The sequence below is a fragment of the Anastrepha obliqua genome, chromosome 5 (genome assembly GCF_027943255.1).
Source record: "Anastrepha obliqua isolate idAnaObli1 chromosome 5, idAnaObli1_1.0, whole genome shotgun sequence".
Taxonomy (NCBI): Eukaryota; Metazoa; Arthropoda; class Insecta; order Diptera; family Tephritidae; genus Anastrepha; species Anastrepha obliqua.
Genome location: NC_072896.1, coordinates 4,550,831 through 4,575,215, shown reverse-complemented (window position 1 = coordinate 4,575,215; position 24,385 = coordinate 4,550,831). Strand labels below are relative to the sequence as shown.

General features: G+C 38.0%; 1 protein-coding gene across 3 annotated transcripts; it reads right to left on the bottom strand.

Annotated features, from left to right (window-relative positions):
• Positions 1-29: 29 nt before the first annotated feature.
• LOC129247054 (lysosomal alpha-mannosidase) lies at positions 30-14,354 on the bottom strand. Of its 3 annotated transcripts, none has more exons than XM_054885933.1 (10): positions 14,312-14,354; positions 13,878-14,125; positions 9,489-9,859; positions 9,226-9,431; positions 8,629-8,765; positions 8,344-8,477; positions 2,056-2,744; positions 1,786-2,000; positions 846-1,700; positions 30-783 (listed from the first exon to the last, which is right to left on the bottom strand). In XM_054885933.1, exons 2-10 carry the CDS (start codon positions 14,031-14,033, stop codon positions 175-177), a joined length of 3,372 nt encoding a protein of 1,123 aa, XP_054741908.1. In that variant the 5' UTR covers positions 14,034-14,125; positions 14,312-14,354; the 3' UTR covers positions 30-174. The 3 variants fall into 3 exon arrangements, with proteins under 3 accessions (XP_054741908.1, XP_054741909.1, XP_054741907.1); XM_054885934.1 differs by having other exon boundaries at positions 13,878-14,088; positions 14,312-14,349; XM_054885932.1 differs by lacking the exons at positions 8,344-8,477; positions 14,312-14,354 and adding an exon at positions 2,870-3,003 and having other exon boundaries at positions 13,878-14,122.
• Positions 14,355-24,385: the final 10,031 nt, after the last annotated feature.

Here is a 24,385-nt window from a genome sequence, read left to right as displayed (position 1 = left end):
CCGAGAATTTACACGAACCAAGCCATATATTTATTTGGTACTCATGCATTTATTTAGAAACATTTGCTAACCATCGTTCTGCAAAATATTTATCAATTCACAATGAGTTTTTACACAACTAAGTCTACAGTAAACACGGAAACATGTGAAAAACCCACTTTACTCTAATCTCATTTAGTTATCTTTCTGCAAAGTGAGTATGTAGGTGCGCATTTGCATTGGACTCAATTCTACAATGAAACGATTATCATCATCCGCAACGCCTTCCGTCAATTTCTGCCGTACAACCTTGTGCCTGCGCAGTTTTTCTGCACGCTTGCGATTCAACTCTTCAGACTCGTCGGCTACACGCTTCAAACGGTTCGTTTGCATAGCCAGTTGCTCCTCTTCTTCTTCCACGTCTTCTTCTTCTTCTTTAGTTCCAGTCTCACTGTAATATTTGGCACCCAAAAGAGGTTTATCCGCTCGTAACAGAAGTTGTTCGTCGAATGATCTGTGATAAACGCCATACGAATTGTAGGAAACCTCAGGTTCGTCAGGCACGAATTCCAGACGCTGATTATCGCCCAACCAAGCATTTGCCGCTAGTGTGGTCTCGCGCATGTCAGCAATCTTTAAGCTCGACAAAACGCTTTGTACGTTGAACTGCACAGACTTGGAGAGTTCGGGATCTTCGTCCTTCTCAAGTATGTGCTCGAAGCGTACGAGCACTTCGTTGTCGCGCCACGGTTCGTAGCTCATGAGATGAATATTGGCAGGCAGCTCCAATCCCACGCCAGTGAACTGCAATTAGATACTGTTATATAAAATATTTTCTACAAAAAAGGCATCGACGTCGAACTCACAATGTTACTACAATTTTCACGCCAATCTTCATAAGTTATATTCTCCGCATTGCTAAAGAAACTCCAAGCTGGCAGCAACTTCCGCAACTGGGTGATACGTTCAATCGCCTGCGTCGTTGGGCTCTGCTTCTTTTTCGATGCACCCAGTATTAAATAGTGCGTGCCACGCGCCACCAAACCCTCACCGTAGGCGGTTTCGTTTAGCGCCTCATCAACACCGAAGGCATCATCATGCAATAATCGTCGATGCACCATCAATTCCAATGAACCATCACCCATGGAGCTACCACCTTGCGCACGATCCGTAAGTATGGCCATGCGCGCAGTGTCGTCTTCTATTGCGATCTTTGTTGTGATCGGATAATAGTTGCCCGATGTGTGCTCCAACAACTTCAACTTCCAAGTATCGCGATGATCTCGCTTACGTTTGATCATCTCACGACCGTTAGAATCGGTATAGAATATGCCACCGGAATTTATATCTGAGTTGAAGCGGCTGATAATTTCTTTACCCTTGTTGTCATCCACTGGTATCGGGCCCACTAACCACTCGAACTCGGCATAAGGTTGCTGACGGTAGACACGCACTACTTGACTGATCCAATCGTTGAAGGACTGATGCACTTCCTCGACTAGATTGCCGCGATAGATTTTCAGTTTCGGTTGAAGTGAAATGGAGCGCACTTGATCAGTGGCGGGACGGAAAATGTATGCGCCAGAGGAGCGATTACGGAACTCGCGATTGTTGCCTACCGCGCCCTCATAGTACACAAATTCTTGGTTAACAATGCGTGTCATACCGTCGGCGGTGACGGTCACAAGGAAGCCGTTCGTGTCGAACGTGAGACGAATGTACTAAAATATTAAGAAGTATAACGGTTAATTACGGGAAAGTCGTTATCCAAATTTGAGTAGAAAGTAATATAAAAATTAGTGGTACCTCATTTCCGATGCTTGTGAAACTCGACATGTTTTCGGGATCCGGCACGGGTATCATATGGTTTTCATTTGTTTTTGTTATATAGTACGATTTATAACCAAGAGGTGGTAGATCACGTGCAGGGAAGACGAGTTCATACGGTGCTTTAGATTTGCGGAAATTCAGATCCTGTATTGGCGCTGGCACCGGTAAGAATTGTGTCTCAATCGTTACACCTGCGGTGGATCATTGAAACTTAAAAAGCTCAGTTGAAACTCCCAACATACATACCATCAAAGTCCTTAACCTGGTAATTCACATCCGGCACCGGTACGCGCACATAATCAAATACCGTTTGCGCCAATGGATTGTACAGAGTCAATATGAATTTGTCTGCCTGCTCCGGTACCTCACACGAACTGATGTTAAGTAGCGTACAGGTTTCAAACTGGAACTTATATTCCTTCTTAGGACTAGTGGCCCATCTGGGTTTTCGCTGCCCTTCATTGCCAGATTCTGTAACACTTCTGGCTACATCCGTATCCGCGGTCAGTTGATTCAATATTGCTCTAGTATTCGTGGCGCATGCTCGTATAGCCACTTCCAAACGAAGTGCATAGTCTCCGGCCACCGCTTGCTTTTCCGTACCCGTGACTGCATCGTGATGTTGCATTATACCCATTGATTCACGCAAGAACGAGAGATGTGGATTGAAGTGGGCAGCAGTTTTGGGTGCCAGAGCAGTGAGTTGCTTGCAGACCTGCAGGAAATGATTGCCTAAACGTTCGTAACGCTTTAGGGTTGGGCGTGAAGTGAAGTACCCCGTCCAGTAGGCGTGTGGATCCGAAGCGTATGGGAAGAAGTCGTCATCCTTGGTGGGCCAAGTTATGCCGGCATCGTGCAGAGACTTTAGATAGCAGGAAGGTGTGGAGTAGAGTAGATTAACATTGGAACCATTCTCTTGGCGTGCGTTGGTGTATCTGTGAAAGGTTGAAATGAGTGAGTGAGTTGGTAGTAGTTTCAAATTCTCGTGTCGATTAATTCTAGTTTACTGATAATGGTTGCTGAAATTTTAGCCCAATTTTTAATTTGGGCGTTTACTCACTTGATTAACTTATCCAAGTTCTTGAACCAGCTACTCGCCATTTGATAGTGAAAATCTTCACCCATCGTAACAAGTATATTATTGGTGCGATATGCTTTGGACATGTTACGAGAAATTTCGATGAATTCATCGACCTAAAATATACAATGCCCTTGAAACACTCGTTTTGAAGAGGAATAAAAGTAGACTAACTAAGCTCATGAAGATATAGATAATGGAGGAATGAAGAGATACTAGAGTCTCTAATCCCACAAATTAAAAAAATAAATAAATAAAATCCAAAAGGTCAGAGTTTTAGTGCCGAACAATATTCAGCACTCCTCACTGGATAAGCAAATTATGCGATAGCACAAAGAAACAAATATTGAATTAAGGTTTTGAATTAACCTAGATTTGATTTCATTTAAGGCTTGAAGAGAGGGTTTAAAGGATAGGGTAAGACAGATGTGCAGTCTGTTGGGGTAAAGGGAATATAGAAACACTTGTTTATTTTGCAGCTGATGAACTGATATAAAGTTCCGATGCGTAAAGATAATTATGCGGTAATGTGTTAGGTAATTGAGCCATCCCAATATTATCATAATAAAGAGAAAAGACAATAATTTCCTAAAAAAATTGTATTTTATTCGAAATCAACTCCAGCCCTTGAAACTTAACCACCCCTTAGATAAGGAACTATTTGCATTTCGTGGTCTTTGGAGGTGTGCCGCCGGAGCCGGGGCGGCCATTTAGCCAATATTTTATTTCACACGTAATTGAGCCATACCAATATTATCATGATAAAGAGAAATGACAATAATTTCTTAAATAAATTGTATTTTGTTCAAAATCAACACCGGCCCTTGAAACTTATCCACCCTTTATATATGTAAGTATGTATATACTTACTTGGTTAAGACCGGGGCAAAAGTGTATCAGGGGGATGTCTTAAAAGTTGTGGTGAAGCAGTTGATCAGTATTCTCCTCAACGGAGAGCGTTGGGTCTTCCAGCAAGATTCCGCTCCAGCCCATAAGGCAAAAACTAACAAATATTCTTGGGTTCATAGCCGCAGAAGATTGGTCGCCTAGAAGTCCAGATCTGAGTCCATCGGACTACAGTTTGTGAAAAGATTTGGAGAACAGTGCCCCTCGAAGACCTCACAGAAATTTGGAGAGTCTTAAACAATCTTTGGTTCGAGCAGCGACGCAAATATCAATGGAAACCGTGCGTGCTGCAATAGCTGAATGACCTAATCGTTTGAAGACTTGTGTAAAACAAATGGTAACCATTTCGAATGAAAATTAAAAAGTTTCGTTTTTATTATTTAAATGAGTAAATAAAGATAACTTCACTAAAAAAAGTATTATAATTTCACATCTATAGCAGACTTAACTTGTAACAGAACTTATGGCAGGCCTGAGGATACCAAATTTTTAATATCAATACTAATCCCATCATTGAATTCAGCATGACAACTCTACCAATCCAAAGATTGCTACAAATATCGAAGAAATCAGTATCACAGAAAGCCAATCAGAGTTCCAAAGTGCTGCTACACCTAAAACCCTTCATTTTTAATTGTGTATGTGTGTAATCTGTTACTAGTATCAACAAGCAAACTATTTTTGTTTTTTATTTTTATTTTTATTATTATTGATTTATTTTACTTTTTAAAGTAAGCCAACCTTCGTATTTTATGTCCAACAAGTTTAAAAAACATATTAAAATTAGTTTATCTGTAACTTAAATATTGCATAAAAACATGATTTTCATTCGGTCATAATTCAACAACGTTTTATAAACAATTTAATTCAATATGAAATATATCCATATTTTTCTTTATTATAAAATATGAAAATTTATGCTTTGATTACTTCAAATCTTTGACGTTCAATTTATTTATTCTTTTAAAACACACACACACACGCAGATAGATGTACATCCATACATATATTGAAGTACATATTCTAGAATAGTAGGTAAAAAATCTGACTGAATTCAAATAAACTTTAAATTCAATTTCAATTTCAAAAAACTTGCATACCCATAAAAAGTTATACCTAATAAGAATTTCAATTAATAATAATGTACGTGAATATGACTACAGAATTGCAATAATTTGCTGAAATAAGTTGCTACTTGAAAACATAAACATTAAAATAAATTAAACATAAATGTAGACTATTAATAATAGGAGAATAGGAGATAAAATTGCTGAAGGAAAAAAAATATTAATGTCCAAAAGACGTGCCTAGATGTTATTTTAAAACAAAATTTCTAAAAATTTAGATTATTTCAAGCTTCAATATTTTCATTACATTTCAGAACAACCAGCTTTTGGTCCTTTTCTATCCTCGACTGAACCAGTTTCTTGAAAACTTTTCACCAACCTTTGAATTGTCGACTCATTTGGATGATTATTTTCACAAAAAAATTTACGAATTTTGCGATATGTTGTGTATAAAGATCGATGAATTTCGTACCAAGTTTCAATCTTTTCATAATATTATTTATTTATTTTTAACGTTCTATGATTTTTGTTTAATTAAAATTTTTTTTTTTTTTTTTTGCCTCCTTTATTAAGTACACCTGTCGTATGACACTAAGTAATTCTTTCTACAGCTTGGATTTCATAACAGTGATCATTATGAATATTACATTTTGGTTAAGTTTTTGCGTGAGCTTACAAAGTCACGCACTAACCCATTCGTCTACGGCGGCCGCCAAAGCTGTTACATACTAAATGTGAAATAAAGAGTTTTCCAACAATCGGTGTTATTTAAATATATAAAGGGCTATCTTATGGCCGAAATTGGATGGTATTGCTCTGGACAACGTTTATTTTCAACAAGACGGCGCTACGTGCCACACAAGCAACGAAACCATTGATCTTTTACGGGAAAAGTTTCCGGACCGTGTTATCTCTTGAAAAGGTGATCACAATTGGCCACCGAGATCTTGTGATGTAACATCTTGTGACTTTTTTCTTTGGGGCCACGTGAAAGAGAAGGTCTACGCCAACAGCCCAGGGTCGATTTAAGACCTAAAAGGTGGAATTCGTGAAGCTATCGAGGACGTAGGGCAGCCATTTTGCAGTTCGGTTGTGAAAAATTTCATGAAAAGGATATTGTCCAGTAAGCGTGGTCGTGGTGGTCATTTCCTGATGTTATTATCCACTATTAACGGCATACCTTCACCTTTATAATGAAATAAACATCCGGTCATTTATATTAAAAAATACCATTTTTCTTTGAATATCAAAATAACACCTCTTATTTAAAACCCCTTAAGCTACATGAGTATAACCAACGCAAGGGGGACACAGGAACACAGGCTTCACATTATTTTGTTTCCACATAATAATTTCACAGTAGAAAGGCCAAAAGTAGTCTTTTTCATATAATTTTTTGTACAACTGCCCAGATCCACATTAAAGCGGAATGCACTATTTCAATCACAGTGACTTCTAATACGACTCAGTTGACACTTTAAATCACAAATACTTGTTTCCTCAGTTCGTTAAAAGTAGATAAGCAATAAATTAAAAAATAAAGCAAAAAAAAAAAACAAGTGAGCATAAATTATTTAAAGAATGAAAATGGCTTTCTAAGAATGAGTAGAACATTTATGAAAATACTCTTTGAAAAGATGCGCCTAAACGTTGTTTTAAAACAAAACTTTTAAATACTTTTCTTCCTTCAGCTTCCATTATTTTTATTCAAAATACGGCTCTCAGTATTTGTATATGTAAAATGATATCATTTAAATGCCCACCGTGAGCACGTCTATAGGTAAAATTCGACAAAGAGTCGATTCATGAATGCGTAATTGTTGAGAGCGTCGAGAAGTCGATATTGAACAAGGACCACAGATTACCAGGTTTGCTATTTAGTTATGGTGAAAGAGGAAACAGTGAGGGGAACTTTGGCTGCCACGTCACTTGTGGATTCGGTAGCCGAATTCTGCACGATCATTTCACATGTATTCACACACTCACCCAATCAATCGTTACTCAGACGGCAACGAAGTGTCTTTGGCTAATTTTTTTCGTATATCACTAACATAATCTTAGTTTTTTCGTAAACAAGCCGTTTCGTCACCCCAAGTGACGTAAGCCCAACAGCCGATTCTGTCAAATTCTCTCAGACCCGAATAACGGTATGCTAAATAGCTCACCTTTGAAATCTTTTCCCCCATGGACGTAGAAAGTTGTTCAACAACACTTTAAGCTACACCAGCAATTTTCTCAACAAAGCGTCCAGTTTTTATTCTGACAATATTTTTTCTATTCTCGACAGAACCAGTTTCTTGAAAGATTTTCACCAACCTTTGAAATGTCGACGCATTTGGATGATTATTGCTACCAAATAAAAATTACGAATTTTCCTATATGTTGACAGCCAAGCGGCAATAAGGGTCCTCGGGTCTATGACGGTGCATTCGAAACTGGTCAAGGAATGCCTGATCTCACTTTCGACTGCGTCTTTGACATCAGCCTCATCTGGGTTCCTGGTCACAGCGATATTGCGGGAAACTGTGAGGCGGATGAGCTGGCCAGACTAGGGACATGTGAGGTAATTTCCCCGCGAACGGAAAGAATTGGGATCCCCCTGACTACCTGCGGTCTGCTCCTTGAAAGATGGGCATCGCGCCAACCCAGCGAGCGCTGGGCAAGTACACAAACGTGTAAGGTCGCGAAATCCTTCTGGCCACGTGTGGACCGGAGGCGCTCGGGCGAGCTTCTGAGGCTGACAAAATATCAGCTCTCTAATCTCGTGAGTTCTCTCACAGGACACAATGCGCGAGGAATGCATGCTGTGAGACTTGGAATCACCTCGAGTCCTCTTTGCGCTGGATACATAGAGGATGAGGTGGAATTATCTCAGCACCTTCTCTTTAGCTGCCCTGCTCTAACGGGGCTAAGATCCAGGCATCTTAGCTCTTACTTCTTTGCCACACCTGCTGATGTAGCTAGCGCTGATATTAAAAATCTGATGAATTTCATCAGCAGCACAAAGCGGTTGACGCAAACGCAGCATAGTCATCGCTCTTAAATCCACACGCTCCTAACCATCCCAGCACTACCTCTCCCCGCCCTCTCCCTGCATTCCATTGGTCTTTCTCTTTCACCTCACCTCCTTCATAATAGTATGACGAATCTTTCTTCGTCCAAGTGTGCTCACTCCTTGGGCAACCATACCAACCTAACCTATATGTTGTTGGCAAAGATGACATAGAAAAGGTACTGTCTGTGAGTTATTCACTACTGTCATCTAGGCGTGACTTTTTACAATCAAATTGTTTTAGCACTCTCAATGGGTTCAAAACCGGTGTGTGAGATATTTAAGTGGAGTGGCAATATAAATATTTCAAAAAACATAAAAAAGGGAAAAATTTAAAGCCAGAAACTTGTCAATATTTAAAATATTTTTTCAGCAACCTTTATCACCAACATTTAGATAAAAAATTTCGCTTTAAATTTTGTATTCCAAACCTTATCAACTTATCCAAATTTTTGAAATACACATTAGCATCCTGGAATGTAAAGTCGCCACCCATTGTAATGATTATGTTGTTAGTGCGATAATATTTCGCTTGTTGATCGACAAATTTCAAAAAATCATTCACCTAAAGCAAAAGGTTAGCAATCAATATTCGAATGAGAGGTTCGTAAAATTTGATTTGTTTTTCTTTCTTAAATGATGAGTGAGTTATATTTTTATTTACAGATGTATTAGTGTGGAAAAAGTGTTTGTGAGTACTGACTAGATTAGCTTACCCGCCGGTTGACGTTATAATCTGGGCTATGCTTTGAGTCGATTATTGGCTCATCGGCGCAGAGAATGTCGAAGCAAAAGCCGGGCGGTGGCTGGTATTGATTGTAGAGAGCGCCAGTGAAAAGATGAGCAGATTCATCTGAAAAACAAAAAAGAAAAAAACAAAAACAATGTAAACCAAATTAGTCATTTCAAAACGCTAAGCAGCATTTTCGAGGCTAACGTCTGAGAGCAAATTGATTGCAATTTAGCATGAAAATAATAGGCACCCTTTTATAAGAGACTGGCTTTCGATGTACTCGTATATTTGTGCTCTTGGTCACACTTCTGTAGCCCGAAAGTGCCCACTGCATCATGGTTTTGAGCAAATTTGGTAAAAACTAATCAAAATTTCCATGCGTCATTCGTCACTATCGCTCGATTTTACTGTCACAATTGAAGTCTCATATTCCTAACAATAAAAGGAAGAAATCTACATGTGAAGAACTTAAACAGCTACAGGAAAAAATGAAATAATGCTGTAAAATCTAGCACCTCACCACATACAAAGAGACAGAGAACGCACTTTTGATGCTGTGGTTGCAGAAAAGCAGCCTTACCTAAATTAGCCGAAGCACGCCATATCATCTCCGCTGTTTTGGTTAGTAAACGCTCTGATTTATCCTGATAATCGAGCCGTCCAAAAAATAGTCCATCGAAACCCATCTGCGCAAACATCGACGCCATTTCACGTGAATGCCCGAAAGGATCGATCTGCCAGCCAACGCGTGGACGTGCACATTCACCAAATGTATCATTGAGGCGCCTATAAATTAATAAAATACATGACATGTTGGAAGAATATTTTTCAATTCGCTTTTACCTCAACCCCCATGTAAATTGATCGATAACGCTTTGATAATGCGTTGTAGCCTCGTCGTTCATACTCCAAGCACCGCCGATGAACTCCAGTCTTCCCTCATTCACCAACATTTTCACTTGCTCTTGTAGCTCCGGATCCTGTTCGCGCCACCATTTGAAGAAGAATGCAGATTCGACGTAGATAAACCGCTTTTCGGGATCCTTCAGAAGCTGCTCCACCACTGAGTCTAAGATGTATTGCACGCCAGCTTTTTGGATAAGTGATTTGCTGCCATAATAGTATTGAGTGACAGTTTTTAACCACCCCACATCATCGTGAGTGTGGGGAATCAGATGAACATTGAGCATGTTTGGTTTAGTTTTATGGCAACTCTGAAGGTTAAATATAAAATAAAAAATGAAGAGTGTTTAATTAAGGATATTATATTTATAAATATGTCATAAGTAAATCAGGAAGTTTCCAGTCATAAACGCAGCGCTTCTCAAAAGTTATTCTACCAGCTCAAAAATCTCTTCAAATTATTAAGGGTGGTTAAATTTCAAGGGCCGATGTTGAATGTGAACCACACCTAGACGTCAAGCTTTTTTCTGCATTTCATTTTCAATTCCTCACTTCTAACTCAATTTGAACCATGGAAAGACACACAATCGAGCAAGGCGTTAAAGTTATTCACGCTTAGTATGAATACGGGCGTTCAAATCAAAATCGCGCACTTCGTGTTTTCAGTGATGAGGCACATTTTCAGCTCAGTGGATTCGTCAATTAGCAGAATTGCCGCTAATTGATAATCCAAGAGTGATTGCCGAAAAACCAATGTACCCACAAAGAGTGACTGTTTGGTGCGGCTTATGGGTCGGCAGCATCATTGGGGCCTATTTTTTCCAAAATGTGGCCAGTCAGGCAGTTACTGTGAATAGTGTTCGCTATCGTGAAATGATAACGAACTTTTTTTGGCCCGAATTGGAAGATATGAAAAAAAGTTATAGCTGTTCAAAACTGAGTGAAGATAATCAAGAAATTCGCTATATTTTGAAATTTTTGTATAAAAAAGGGAAGAATGCCACGCAAGCCACCACCGATGCTGTATCAGTTCGTGTAGCACAACAATGGGTCGCTCGCTGCCGTTCTGGAAATTTCGATGTGAAAGATGCACCTCGCTCCGGTCGACCTATCGTTGAAAAAGTTGACGAAGTTATGGAAAAGATTGACCAGGACCGTCACATAAGCTGCCATCGCCAAGGCACAAAACATTCATCATCAAACGGTTTTGAACCATTTAAAAAAGGCTGGTTACAAAAAGAAGCTCGATGTTTGGGTACTACATGAATTGTTTGTGAAAAATTGAATGGACCCAATTAACATCTGCGATTCTTTGCTGAAACGAAATGAAACCAAACCATTTCTGAAGCGAATGGTAACAGGAGACGAAAAGTGGATCAAATACGACAATAATGTGCGAAAAAGATCATGGTGCAAGGGTGGTGAAGCTCAACAAATGGTCACAAAGCCAGGATTGACGCCTCGAAAGGTTATGCTGTGTGTTTGGTGGGATTGGAAAGGAATCAAGTAATCGAAAAAAAAAACGGGCCGAACTGATCAGCAGAAAGGGCGTCGTCTTCCATCAGGATAACGCCAGGCCACACACATCTTTGATGACTTGGCAAAAACTGGGAGAGCTTGGCTTGGAAGTTTTGATGCATCCACTATATAGCCCTGACCTTGCACCATCGGACTACCATTTGTTTCGGTCAATGCAGAACTCCCTTAATGGAGTAAAGTTGGATTCAAGAGAAGCCTGTGAAAATTACTTGTCGCAGTTTTTCGCCGACGTAGAAATCTCTCTTGCCAACAAGTGCTACTTTGGACTAAGTAGGCAATTGAGCAGTAAAGTCCTCTCTCGTCGAACAAAACTAACAGTCTACAAGACTCTCATCATGCCCGTCCTGACGTATGGCGCAGAAGCTTGGACGATGACAACATCCGATGAAGCAACGCTTGGAGTGTTCGAGAGAAAGATTCTGCGCAAGATTTTTGGACCTTTGCACATTGGCAGCGGCGAATATCGTAGACGATGGAACGATGAGCTGTATGAGCTTTACGACGACATAGACATAGCGCAGCGAATAAAGATCCAGCGGCTTCGTTGGCTGGGTCATGTCGTCCGAATGGATACAAACGCTCCGGCTTGGAAAGTATTCGATGCGGTACCAGCTGGTGGTAGTAGAGGAAGAGGAAGGCCTCCTCTGCGTTGGAAAGATCAGGTGGAGAAGGACTTGGCTTCACTTGGTGTGTCTAATTGGCGCCGGTTAGCACGAGAAAGAAACGACTGGCGCGCTTTGTTAATCTCGGCCAAAATCGCGTAAGCGGTTATCGCGCCAATTAAGAAGAAGAAGAAGTTTTTCGCCGAGAAACCACAAAAGTTTTACACTGATGGAATAATGTCTCTAGAGGAAAAATGGCAAAAGGTGGTCGACCAAAATGGTACATATTTGGTTTAATAAAGTTCATTAAAAATATAAAAAAAATGAGTTAAAGTTTGTTTAGAAATACGAAAAGACTTTTTCGACTACCAATATATAATTTTAATTATCCCTATCAGATGTTCATACTATTCAAAATGTAGTACTAGCATTATGTTCTGCATCTTGCTTTAAAAACAATTATTGTCCTTAATTTAACAATGTAATTTCCATCAAGAACAACGCAATCATTCCAGCGCCGGTCCAATATTTTAATACCACTTTTGTAGAACGATTTATCTTTGGCCTCAAAATAGACATCAGTTTCACTGATAACCTCTTCATTGGAACAACATTTCTTAGTAGCGAGCATTTTTTAGGTCTGCGAACAGGCTGTAGTCGCTGGGAGCCACGGGGCGTTGTCTTGATGAAACAAAACAGTGCGCAAACGCGGCTGTCACTTAGAACAGAGCTTTCTCATAGTCAAATGTTCATGCAATAAGAAGCTAAAACGTTCTTCTGATATCTTTACGATGTCAGCTAACTCTCGCAACTTCACTTTACGATCATTCAAAACGATTTTGAGGTTTTTTTTGATGTTTTCTGGTGTTACCGCCTCATTTGGAGCATCATCGGTGTCTCTACGACCACGTTTGAAGTCAGCAAACCATCGTTTTATTGTTGTTTCTAATGAAGCGGAGTATCATCCATAACACTTTTCAAGCCATTGATTGCTTGAACGGCATTTCTTCCCGTCAGGAAGCGGAGTAATATTAAAACACGAAATTCTGTTTGAAATAACTCACGAACTAATGAATAGAATATCATGAAATTTTAACGGCTGTCTTTTTAAGGGGATACCTTTAAAGTTTCGAAAAAAAAATTTTGTTTTTTTCATAAAATGTTAATATAATCCTTTAATATGTGAAAAAAATTTTAGAACGTAAATTTAAGTATTTCTTATATTATATTTAGATCGACTCTATTCTTTGCATTCGAGTGCTGGGAGAGGAACAGTTACGTTGTATTAAAACTTTAGATGCGTTTTTCTCAAAACTATATTTTTCGAATTGGCGTACACGATAACTCGAAAAGTTATTGCCCTATCTCCCTGAAATTTTGCACACATCTTTTTTATGATGTTACTTTTTATGTGAATTTACAATTTCGAAAATTTTTCAAAAAAATACAATAATTTTTTCGAAACAAAAATAGTAGGAAAATAATTAAGCTGGTAGAACAATTTTTTCCAAATAAAATAAAAAGTTAAAGGGTTAAATAACCTCTTGTACGATCTGCGCGATTGTGTAACGTCATTAATTTCAATGAAAATAATGTAAAACTTTAGCTTGATCTGTTTATCATATTTGATTAAGGTGTAAGATTATTTTCCGTAGAATGAAGTAAATAAATAAATAACTTCAAATACCCAGCTTTAGGCGCATTCGCAACTTGACCTAAATTAATAAAATATTCAACATTTTATATTTTCTTATTTGCTGCCGTTTCTGGGAAAAACGCAAACCTTATCGGGACCTTCAATGTAAAGGTCGGATGAACGTTTCTATGAAAAAATATTATAAATAAATAAAAAATAAATTCTTCCTAATGAGAATGGAAAAGATAAGGAAGAAAACTGAACATATATTTTTATTTTTATTTTTTATTTTTATTTTATCATTTTGCCAGATTTTCACTAATCATTTCTGCAACAAATGAGATTCTAAATAAGTAAATTACTTGTATACCTTAAGTGGTAAATTAATCCACAAGAAAAAAAATAAAACCTACACTAAATGTAACTTTATAGAAATATGTTTTGCAAAATTTTAAAGAGGTCTTCTGTTAATGAATGAATGAACAGATAAAAGTACAAATATAGTAAAAATATCTATGTATTCACTGCATGCAGCACTTTCTTTTTACTCACCTCATAACCGCATTTCTTTTCTAACGTTGTTGCTTTTTGTTTCGCATTTTTCGGACGCGCTTCATTCAAATTGAAACTGACCGAGCATATCAACAAAACAATGAAAACTTTAAGGGCACCGCCGCCGAATGTGCCGCGCAGTGCCGCAGAATGCATTTCGTGCACTTAAATTACAGCAGAAAGCAATGCACAACCAAAGCGAGAACACAAACTTAGAACGCCAATAAAAAGATTAAAAAATATCAGAACTGGAAATCACAGAACAAGAAAATATTAAAGCAAAACCAAATCAGAATAGATGGGAATTAAATTTCACTTAAGCCACTGATAAAATATTTTTGTTCTTGTAATTTACTTGTGCACTTGTTATGCTTGAATTTACATATATACATCCATACATATTTTGTTTTTTTTTTACACCTTCGACCACTTACTTTATTCCACTTGTAAACCACACTCAACGAATCTCGGACGCGCACTGAGCGTAAAACGCGTTTCGATTTGTATAAATAGCCGGTCAGCTGAACTCAGCTGGGAGTTTGACTCAGGTCGTGGAATTGAGTTAGAACCTGAGTCAAATAAAGCTGAGCATGCGAATTATTCATTCCAAATGGCGATAGTAGAGCAGTCGCTATACGCGTAGCTAAGGCAGATAACAGTGTCGTTAATTGGTGGGTGAACGCTCTGAAGCTCCTTCTGACTACACAGTTTTTGTGTATTTTTTACCTTTCATAAACATAAAATGGTATAATATATTCGTTTTCGTAAACGTCGGAAAAAATAAAACACAAGTCGTCTTGGTGTATTGTCAGACCGATTAGCTGGGTCCATTCTGCTTGAAAGTAAATGAGTAATTTTCTAGTTATCAGAAAGTATGTTGCTAATGGACTGCAATTAAATTAAAATTACTCATATGTTGAAACCTTGAAACGAAGAGCTCGTAAGTAAAGCGAATACTGGACGATGTTAGAATTAGTTTTGATAACGGAGACTTGACTCTACTTTGTTTACTTGACTTTTCTAAAGCATTTGACTCAGTGAATCACAAATTGTTATGCTTGAAGCTTAACCACTATTTCGGCTTCAAAGACAGTGCGGTGAAGCTCATGGCCAGAGCTACCTTGGTGACAGAACGCAGAAGGTCAGGACCAGTAAATTAACATCTCAGTCTAGATACGTACACACTGGTGTTCCGCAAGGGTCTATCCTTGGTCCACTTTTATTCAGTCTTTTTGTCAATGATGTTTTTACCGTTTGTCAGTACGTGAATGTCCATGCGTATTGGTCTCGTTGAAGATTTAAGTTTCAAAATAAACAGTGATTTGTCTGCTATTTCTGTATGGATTAATGAAAACTCTTTATGTCTGATCGCGTCAAAGTCATGTGTCTTACCTATATGTAATAGTGTTGTGCATGTTGACAATATCCCTAAATTGTGGATAGGTACAAGTTCCTTTATCTTTATGGATAAGGTAAAAAATTCTTAACATAAAACTTACCTGTGCTGACCATATATATAGGGTTATGGGGAATATTTATGCTACATTGCGTAAGCTGAGAGTCTCTGCAACATTCATACCAGAGAAAACAAGGCGCAAATTAGTTCTCCAGCTAATTATGCCTCTCGTTACGTACTCTGAGGTGGTATACAGCAAACTTGACTCCACATCTTGCCATAAACTTAATGTCGCTTTTTATAACGCCACGCGGTATGTAGTATATGGGATTGGCAGATATGAACACATCTCTGCCTGGCGATCAAGGTTGCTGGGCTGTTGCCTTAATAGTCATTTGTCTGCTAGAAATTGCTTACATTATTCAAGTCTCCTCCCTATCTGACAGAGAAGTTGATACCAGTAAGGTATCGCATACACAACAAATTCATCGTTCCAAAATTTAATTACCTACCATCATCTAGATTATTTTTCATTAACGCTGTTAAAGTGTGGAACTCATTACCCGACACTGTGAAGGCTGGACTTAACAGATTTAACTTCAGGGCACAAGTCTATAATTACTTCAAAAGTGTTTGATTGCATTAAATTAGGGCACTAAATTTCTCTCTACATTCTCTAATTACTACTTTTGTTTTTTCTTTTCTAAATCCTTCTTTTCTTTTCCTACTGCTTCTTTTCTTCTTATTATTATAGTTGAGTTAAATATATTGGATTGATTTGTAAATGAACTGGTGTAAAATTTAGATTAAGAAACTTGTATGTTAAAAATATTCCAGTTGTATATAATAATGTTGAAGTACTGTTAAAAGACCTTAGTCTTACTAAGTACTATTTATATAAATAAATAAATAAATAAATTACTCAAATATCCAGTAAAGTATAATAAGAGGGTAATTTAAAAAGTTCGTGCAAAAATAAAAATTATTTAATTTTCTGAGATTAACCTTTTTTATTTTTCAATCGAGTCTCCTTTTAGGCTGATACATTTCGTCCAATGCTGCTCTAGTGTGATAATCCCTTTCGTATAATAGGACTTGCCCAAGTTTCAAAAATAGCCATTCATTTCAACAGTAACCTCCTCGTTTCAATAAAACTTTTTTCCCTGCCAACCATTTCTTCAAATTAGAGCACAAATGGTAGTCCGAGGGTTTGGAGAATAAGGAGGATGTGAAACGAATTGGAATCCTATTTCCTTAGAACCATTTTGTGACCACAACTGCTGAGCGTGAGCTGGTGGGTTGTCGCGATGGAAAAGGGAAATTACTCGACTCTCTCGTTTCAAACGAAAGCCAAACGCAAAGAAATTTACTTATCTGGCTGAAACCTGGTGCATGCTTTTTCAAGAGAGTCTCCTAATTAAACATAACCTCGATATGCGCCAGTAATGCCAGCTCTCTAACTTGGCACGACCTTTTTAAACGACCCTCGTCTGGTCTACTTTTGAAATTCAAAGTTTTATGGATACCTAATCAAAAACCCATTAATTTCTTGAAACCAGTAATGGTCCGAAAAAAGAATGAATCAATGCAAAGTTTGGTGTGCACGATGGTGGTGATGATTTCCCATCCATAGTTTTCAAATTGTGTATCAAAATGTAGCTGGTTTTCTGTCGCTGCTCTCTCAAATAAATGAAATATGTAATGGAGTAATATCGCCAGATCCCATAAACAACACAATATTATCCGCCACATCAGGAATGTTCGGCTTTGGAGTCAATGTGACCGCGTTGACCGACCTTCGCGCCTCTTAATGGATTCTTTTGCGATCCACAATTACCACGCAATGACAGAAATGTCGACCAAGGACGTCGCTACACAAACAAAAAAAGTTGTAAAAGTTCACCCCTGTGTTTAGAGCTTATGTTCAGAGGATACCAGCTGATCATAAGCTTGACCAAACTAAGTGCTTAAGTTACTTGCAACACAGATCACGATTTACTTTGAGAAATACAAAAGGCATAGGAAGCATAGGTCATCGTTGTCAAACGGCAGTTTTATGTAGGCTACAGTGAGGACAATAAATTATTTTTCCGAACAAATGCTACAATTTGCTTTGCCATCAGTGACTTGGTAAAGGCTGGAAGAAGGCTTACAGGTCTATAATCACTGAAATCTAATAGCATTGCTCTTTTTTGGCTAGAGAAATAATGACAGCTTTTTCCCACAATTTTTTTATGCAAAAATGCATAATTTTATGCAAAAAAAAAATCCTTTGCCTACTACCATATAAATCCATGTTTCAATCTTTGTGAAAATTAAAAAAAAAACTTTGTAGTTTTTGATGTTTGACATTCGGTGTTTTTTGAGGTGGGCTCGTGCATTCAAAGGGCATTTTTTCTAGAAATTTTAATTAAAAAGTCTTCTAGATAAGGCTTCCTTTCTTAAATAAATAACATCACAATTTTCATAAAAATTTGTTGATATTTTTTTAATTTGCTCAAAGTTCAAAACTTGGATTTATATGGGTTTTGTGGGCGAATTAACTATTTTTCATAAAAAAGTATTAAACTTATATGAGTGCCAAATTATTCCAGTGCTCTGCTTATTTAACGCAGTGTATGTAAGAAGAGCAATCAGTTATAGTTGACTCTTCGAGCTTTGATATAAATTTATTGGATATCAAACCCGCCGCCAAAACTCAACTCTCCAAGTAGCTCATGGTGTGCAAAATACTAAGGTGGCGTCTTCCGCAAGGCGCTACTTTATTTTTCGCGTTTTAACAATCGGCGGACGTCGTGGCTTGTAATAATACAGCAACGAAAGAAGATAAATTATTTGTTTGTTTGGGATCGCGTCTGTCTTTGACAATTGAAAAATGTTTTCATTTAACATTTTCCTTCAGTGGTCGCATTAATTTTATTCATTCAAAATCGTATTTGTTCCTAGGCTTCATTCGTCGCAGTACATCGATGGTTTTCGAGAAAAGCGACATAACTCAAAATTAACTCAAATTCGGAGTTCTGCCGTTAAAAGCAAAAATCAACTACAGAGCTTATATATTTTTATATGGAAAAGCGTCATAAGCGAATCTTGAAACAATTCTGAGAGATGGCGTTAGTGTCGTTTTGTCAGGTGATCGAATTGGCGCGTCAATTATCTAGAAAACTGACCCACCTCAGTATTTTGTATTTTTGAACTATGTCACTTTTCTCGAAAACCATCGACATCTGAATTTTCTGATCCGTATACCCATAAACTGCTGTTGAGAGCTCTTGTTCGTTCTCACTTAGACTACGTTATCAACATTTGGATACCTTACACCCAACTTTCGATTAATGTTCTATTCTATGAGCGTTCAAAAATTGTTTCTTAAGCAGGCCTTACGTGCCCTACGATTTGAGTCCCCTGTTCCATTCTATTTCTCGGCTAAAGCTAATAATTTTCACTTTTGTTTATTTTTAGTGTTATTAATGGCTTCGTGGACTGTCCAGATCTACTTGAGCGAATAGGCTTTAATTTTCCACAAAGGAAATTTTATCCTTTTTAATGCTAAATTTGCGAGTGATGCACCCATTCCTCGTGCCATTTTAGACTATAATTCACTATATTATATAATTCCAACCTGCTTGATTTTGCTTTATCTAAACCTAATTTTGTAAAAAAATTTTAATTCAGTTACTTGATATTGAATTTATATTGACTGCTCATATTTTAGTTGCCAATTTTGGCTTGCTTTTCTTTACATTTTTGTATAGTGGGTAAGGTAATTTGTTCTGTAGATTAATAAAATAAATAAATATTGTAATTTGAAGTTTTACTCTAAATAAACGAATGAAAATGAAGTGTCGCGTGTATGAGAAAGCGCAAATGAAGCCTCCAAATCCAGCTTTATTCGTTTTTGTGCAGATGACGCCGTGGAAAGAAAGTGTGTGTGTGTATAATTTCTTGCTGTTTGTATTGCTACCGCTTAATCTTCCTCTTCACAAGCAAATAGTTTCCCTTCCCTTTGTTCGTTTATTCATAAGCGATGGCGAAGCAGCGAATTCGGAAGGCGCAATCTTGTATTCCATCATTCTTGGGTGTTGCTTAGGTTATTCACAATATAATTGGCAATGGGCCACACTCGTAGTGGGCTTTTCACAGCAAACCGTCAGCATTTTTTTTGGATAAATTATGATGAATTATTATAAGTTATTCCGAAGATTTATCGAAGCTTATCAAGGGATTTTTGTTGCTTAAGTATAGAGAGCGCGGATAAAGTTTTACCTGGAAGACTTTGTTAAACATTTGTTGGGAATGAAGCCTGCGATTGTGCATCGTTTTTAGGGTTCCTGTTTTTTTGATACAAAATATAAAAACTGCGGGTGTAAGTAGACGAAAGCTGGCTTGAGATAAAAGTTTCATGGTCTAAATACTGCTGCTTTCAAAAACAAACAAAAAAAAAATAGAAAAAACAAATAATCCCTATTTTATTTTTGTATTTGTTGGTCCAAATTGATAACATCACTTTCAGTTTTAAATACTTTTATATGCTTTAAACCTTATTTATTTCATGGTTACTTCAACATGTAAGCTATTGCTCCATTCCACATAATCAAAACTCGTAGCGTTGGGATTTCAAATTGAACTTGAATATTTGATATTAAATTGTGCGACAATTTTTGTGGAATAATTTGTTGCGTTTCTTCATGTCAACACAAGACAAGTAAAAATGGCCGAAAATCAACGATTTCAGAAATTTTAAATCAAGCCAAAGAACTAAACATACTTATATCAGCTATTCTCGTAGAAAACCCGTCTCATCGAAAATGGGTCATACCAAGCTATTTAGCCATAATAATTTACAAAAAATACTACTGGACCCGATGAATTCAAGCAATTATATCTTGAAACTGTTTCTCCTTTGAAATCAGACTGGGACCTGTTATTTACTCACGGATCTAAAACCGATACCTATACTTCATTTGCCGTAACAAACGAAATAGGTGCCACTATAACCATTGGAGTTTTACCAAGTTACTGCTCAATTTTCACAGCCGAAGCTGCTGCGTTACTTGTGGCGGTACACTTTGCGTCCCAAACAAATCATCAATATATAATATGTAGTGACAGCAAATCAACAATCGAGACTATTCTGAACCCAGCTAATAACTCTCCCGTAATCACAAAAATGCGAAACATGCTCACACAAGAAAAAAAGGGTTTAATCAAACTTATGTGGGTCCCGGGACACAGTGGCATCAAAGGTAACGAACAGGCCGATAGTAGAGCTAAGGAGGCAACCAAAGATCCATTGTACATGTTCGAATACACTCTTCCAGAAGATACAAAAAAACTGATAAGGCGTACCAATTATGAAAGTTCCCTGAACAAATGGAACCAGTACCAACATCACTACAAATCCTTCAATCTCTCGATATCGAAAAACCAATACTCGTCAATTTCATCATGCAGAAATATTAAGACCGTTGTTAGTCTACGAATTGGTCATAAAATTTCAATCCACTCGTGTTTGCTAAATGGTTTGCCGAAACCCCCGTGCCCGTTTTGTGGATTCAGCGAGTTCACCGTACCTCACTTCATGGATATATGTTCGGGAATCCAAAATATTAGATCATCGGTGTTTAAAAATATCAAACCAGCTGAACTTCTGAAGCAGACAACGGAGTATAATACTCGTATTAGTATCACAAACCAATTCGTTTCTTGCTGTAAATTAAAAATTTAACTTCATAGGCTTCTAAGTTATCTGGTATTTTTAGTAGTGGTTACTTCCGCATTCCCTCGATTGTACTATTTTTATCTTTTCGCCAGTATAGGTATATTATAATATATTATAATCTTGCAGCTAGCATCTAGTTAACTTAGTAAATATATTTATTTCCTTTTTTCTCCTTTATCTATATTATTAACCATTTAAAACAATAGCCGAAGGCCTTAGCAGCCGGTGCTTGTTCCTTTTTTTCTTACCTTTTAAGTGGACTAATTATTTATAATATTACTCTTTTAAATAAATAAAAAATTTGTTAATTATTATAAATTATATTTATGGCGGCATATTTGGTTTGTGTTTACATTGCAATAATCGAAGCTATTCTTTCAGTGGGAGCGCGAAATGAGCTCGCAATGCGTCGGCACGACTTCCGCTTAGAGTTACTGCTGACAAAAAGCGAATTTGCTATTGCTACCAACTGATTACTTTTTCGTGCTTTTCAGTGTCACTCTAACTGTACTATTTGGCGTCCAAATCAAGATTGACGGTCACAATGTGAACGTGAGACGAATAAACTGAGAAAATCATTTTTAAAATTTGAGTAGAAAGTAATATAAAAATTAGTGGTACCTCATTTCCGATGCTTGTGAAACTCGATATGTTTTCTGAATCCGGCACGGGTATCGTATGATTTTCATTTGTTTTTGTTATATAGTACGATTTATAACCAAGAGGTGGTAGATCACGCGCGGGGAAGACGAGTTCATACGGTGCTTTAGATTTGCGGAAATTCAGATCCTGTATTGGCGCTGGCACCGGTAAGAATTGTGTCTCAATCGTTACACCTGCGGTGGATCATTGAAATTTAAAAACCTCAGTTGAAAGTCCCAACATACATACCATCAAAGTCCTTAACCTGATTATTCACATCTGGTACCGGTACGCGCACTTGGATGTACAGAGTCAATATGAATTTGTCTGCCTGCTCCGGTACCTCACACGAACCGATGTTAAGTAACGTACAGGTTTCAAATTGGAACTTATATTCCTTCTTAGGACCGGTGTTGGCTCATCTGGGTTTCCGCGTCTTCAATACCGGATTCGGTCGCACTTCTGGCTACATCCGTATTCACAGTTAGTTAATTCGGTATTGCTCTAGTATTCATCGCCATTTGTGTAGTGTAAGTCCACGGCCATCGCTTGCTTTCTAGTGCCTGTGGAGGCATCCAGATGTGCACCTGAGGTGGCTTTGGCATTGTTACGAGAAATCTGTACGAATTCATGTACCTAAAAATAATACAAAAACAATACAGACACCAAAGGGTTGTGTGAGTTTGATTTTCATCCAAATACTGTTTAGAAAGTCTCAATAAACAAATTTTTACGAAGTGGAAAAAAAAATAATTTTGAACAATGCAAATCGTTATTTGACCTTTACGCTTTGTGTGTTTGTATACTGCAGCTGTCTAGTTCAGAAGTGTCAAATATGGCTCATGTACGACGGCATTTGCAATAATTATAAGTTTCCGGTTAAGGTGATAAATTTTGCACCACCTTGCACAAACAACTCGAGGAAGGCACAAACAAAGTCCTAATAACGAAAAAAAAAACAACAGAAGCCGGTAATAATTTGCATATGACCCGTCAGGTGGGCTGGCCATATCTGCATATGACATATCTACTAAATTGGGCTTCTTATACATTCACCTTGTTTTCTTTTTCTTCCGAGTACCAAATCTATGAGTACTAAATCTATGAAACGTATCGGGAGCTTAAGGTTGTTCATTTAAGCTTAATTCATACTGTCCTCGCCTAGGTAAGAACGAGGAAGGCCTAGCTGAGCTACACGACTTCTAAATCGCCAACTACATCACGCTTCAGCATCTTAAGTGGGCTGGATATGATCTGAGAATGGACCCAAACGAAATTGCATAAAGAACTACAATAGTAAGCGGTATGCGCCTTATAAAAGGGGTCGCCCAAGGAAAATTTGGATTGAAACAGTCAATGACGACGTCAAGATCTTTGGACTGAAAAATTGGAGAATGTTTGCAAAGGGTCGAGATTCTTGGTCGAAGTTATAGAGGGAGACCAAGTTTCAACACGGATAGTCACGACAACTACGAGGCGTGTTCAAAAAGTATCGCGAATTATGAATTTTCGCAAGTTACGTACATATATTCGAATTTCGATTTTTTTGTGGCGATATGTTGGTACTCATATCTCTCACTCATGCCGACGAGTTCGGCCATTTTGAATGTTCAGTTAATTGTTCACAGCTGCTTTGCTCCTACGTGTTTCGGCTCGTCTTCGATTTTTACCTATTCAAAAAGATGGATCAAAGAACCTGTATCAAATTTTGTGTGAAAAAAGAAATTAAGTACCCAGATACATTCCGAATGTTGATTGTGTCATACGGTGAAGCTACTTTGGACCAAAGCCATGTGTATCGGTGGCACAAAATGTTCTCAGAAGGCCGAGAAAATGTGAACGACGAAAAGCATGCCGAACGCCCGAGCATTTCAACAACGGAAGAAAAAATTGATGAAGTGAAAATGGTATTGGCCAATCGTTAGAGAAGTTGCTGAGGACCTAAACATATCGATTGGCTCGTGCCATTCGATTATTTGATGATTTTTAATGATTTGGGCGTGGGACGTGTCGCCGCCAACTTCGTACCAAAACTGCTCAATTTCGACCAAAAGCAGCATCGCATGAGCATTGCTAATGAGACGTTGCACTCTGTCTGCGACGACCCAAATTTGCTCCAGAGGGTCATAACTGGTGACGAATCAAGGGTTTATGGTTATGAGGTGGAAACCAAAGCTTAATAATCTAATGAAAGCTGCCGCATGAACCAAGACCGAAAAAAGCGCGCCAAGTTCGGTCGAGTGTAAAAGTTTTGCTTACCGCTTTTTTCGATTGCAGGGGCGTTGTGCATCATGAGTTCTTGCCACAGGGTAAAACTGTCAATAAGGAAGTTATGCGCGAAACAATCCGCCAGAAACGCCCGGATTTGTGGAAGAACAAAGATTGGCTCCTGCATCACGATAACGCCCCTGCTCCCACATCGTTGCTTGTGCGCGATTTTTTGGCCAAAAACAACACACTAATGATACCACAACCACTGTATTCCCCAAATCTGGCCCCCTGTGCCTTTTTCTTGTTCCCGAAACTGAAGAGATCCATGAAAGGACGACGCTACGCTACGATTGACGAGATAAAGACGGCATAGAAGGAGGAACTGAACAAGATAAAAAATGATTTTTTTAAGTGCTTCGAAGATTGGAAAAAACGTTGGCTGAAGTGCATAATATCTCATGGGGATTACTTTGAAGGGGACCAAATAGATATTAATGAATAATAGCCCGGGTCGGTTTGTGGGGAGGCAAAAAAATA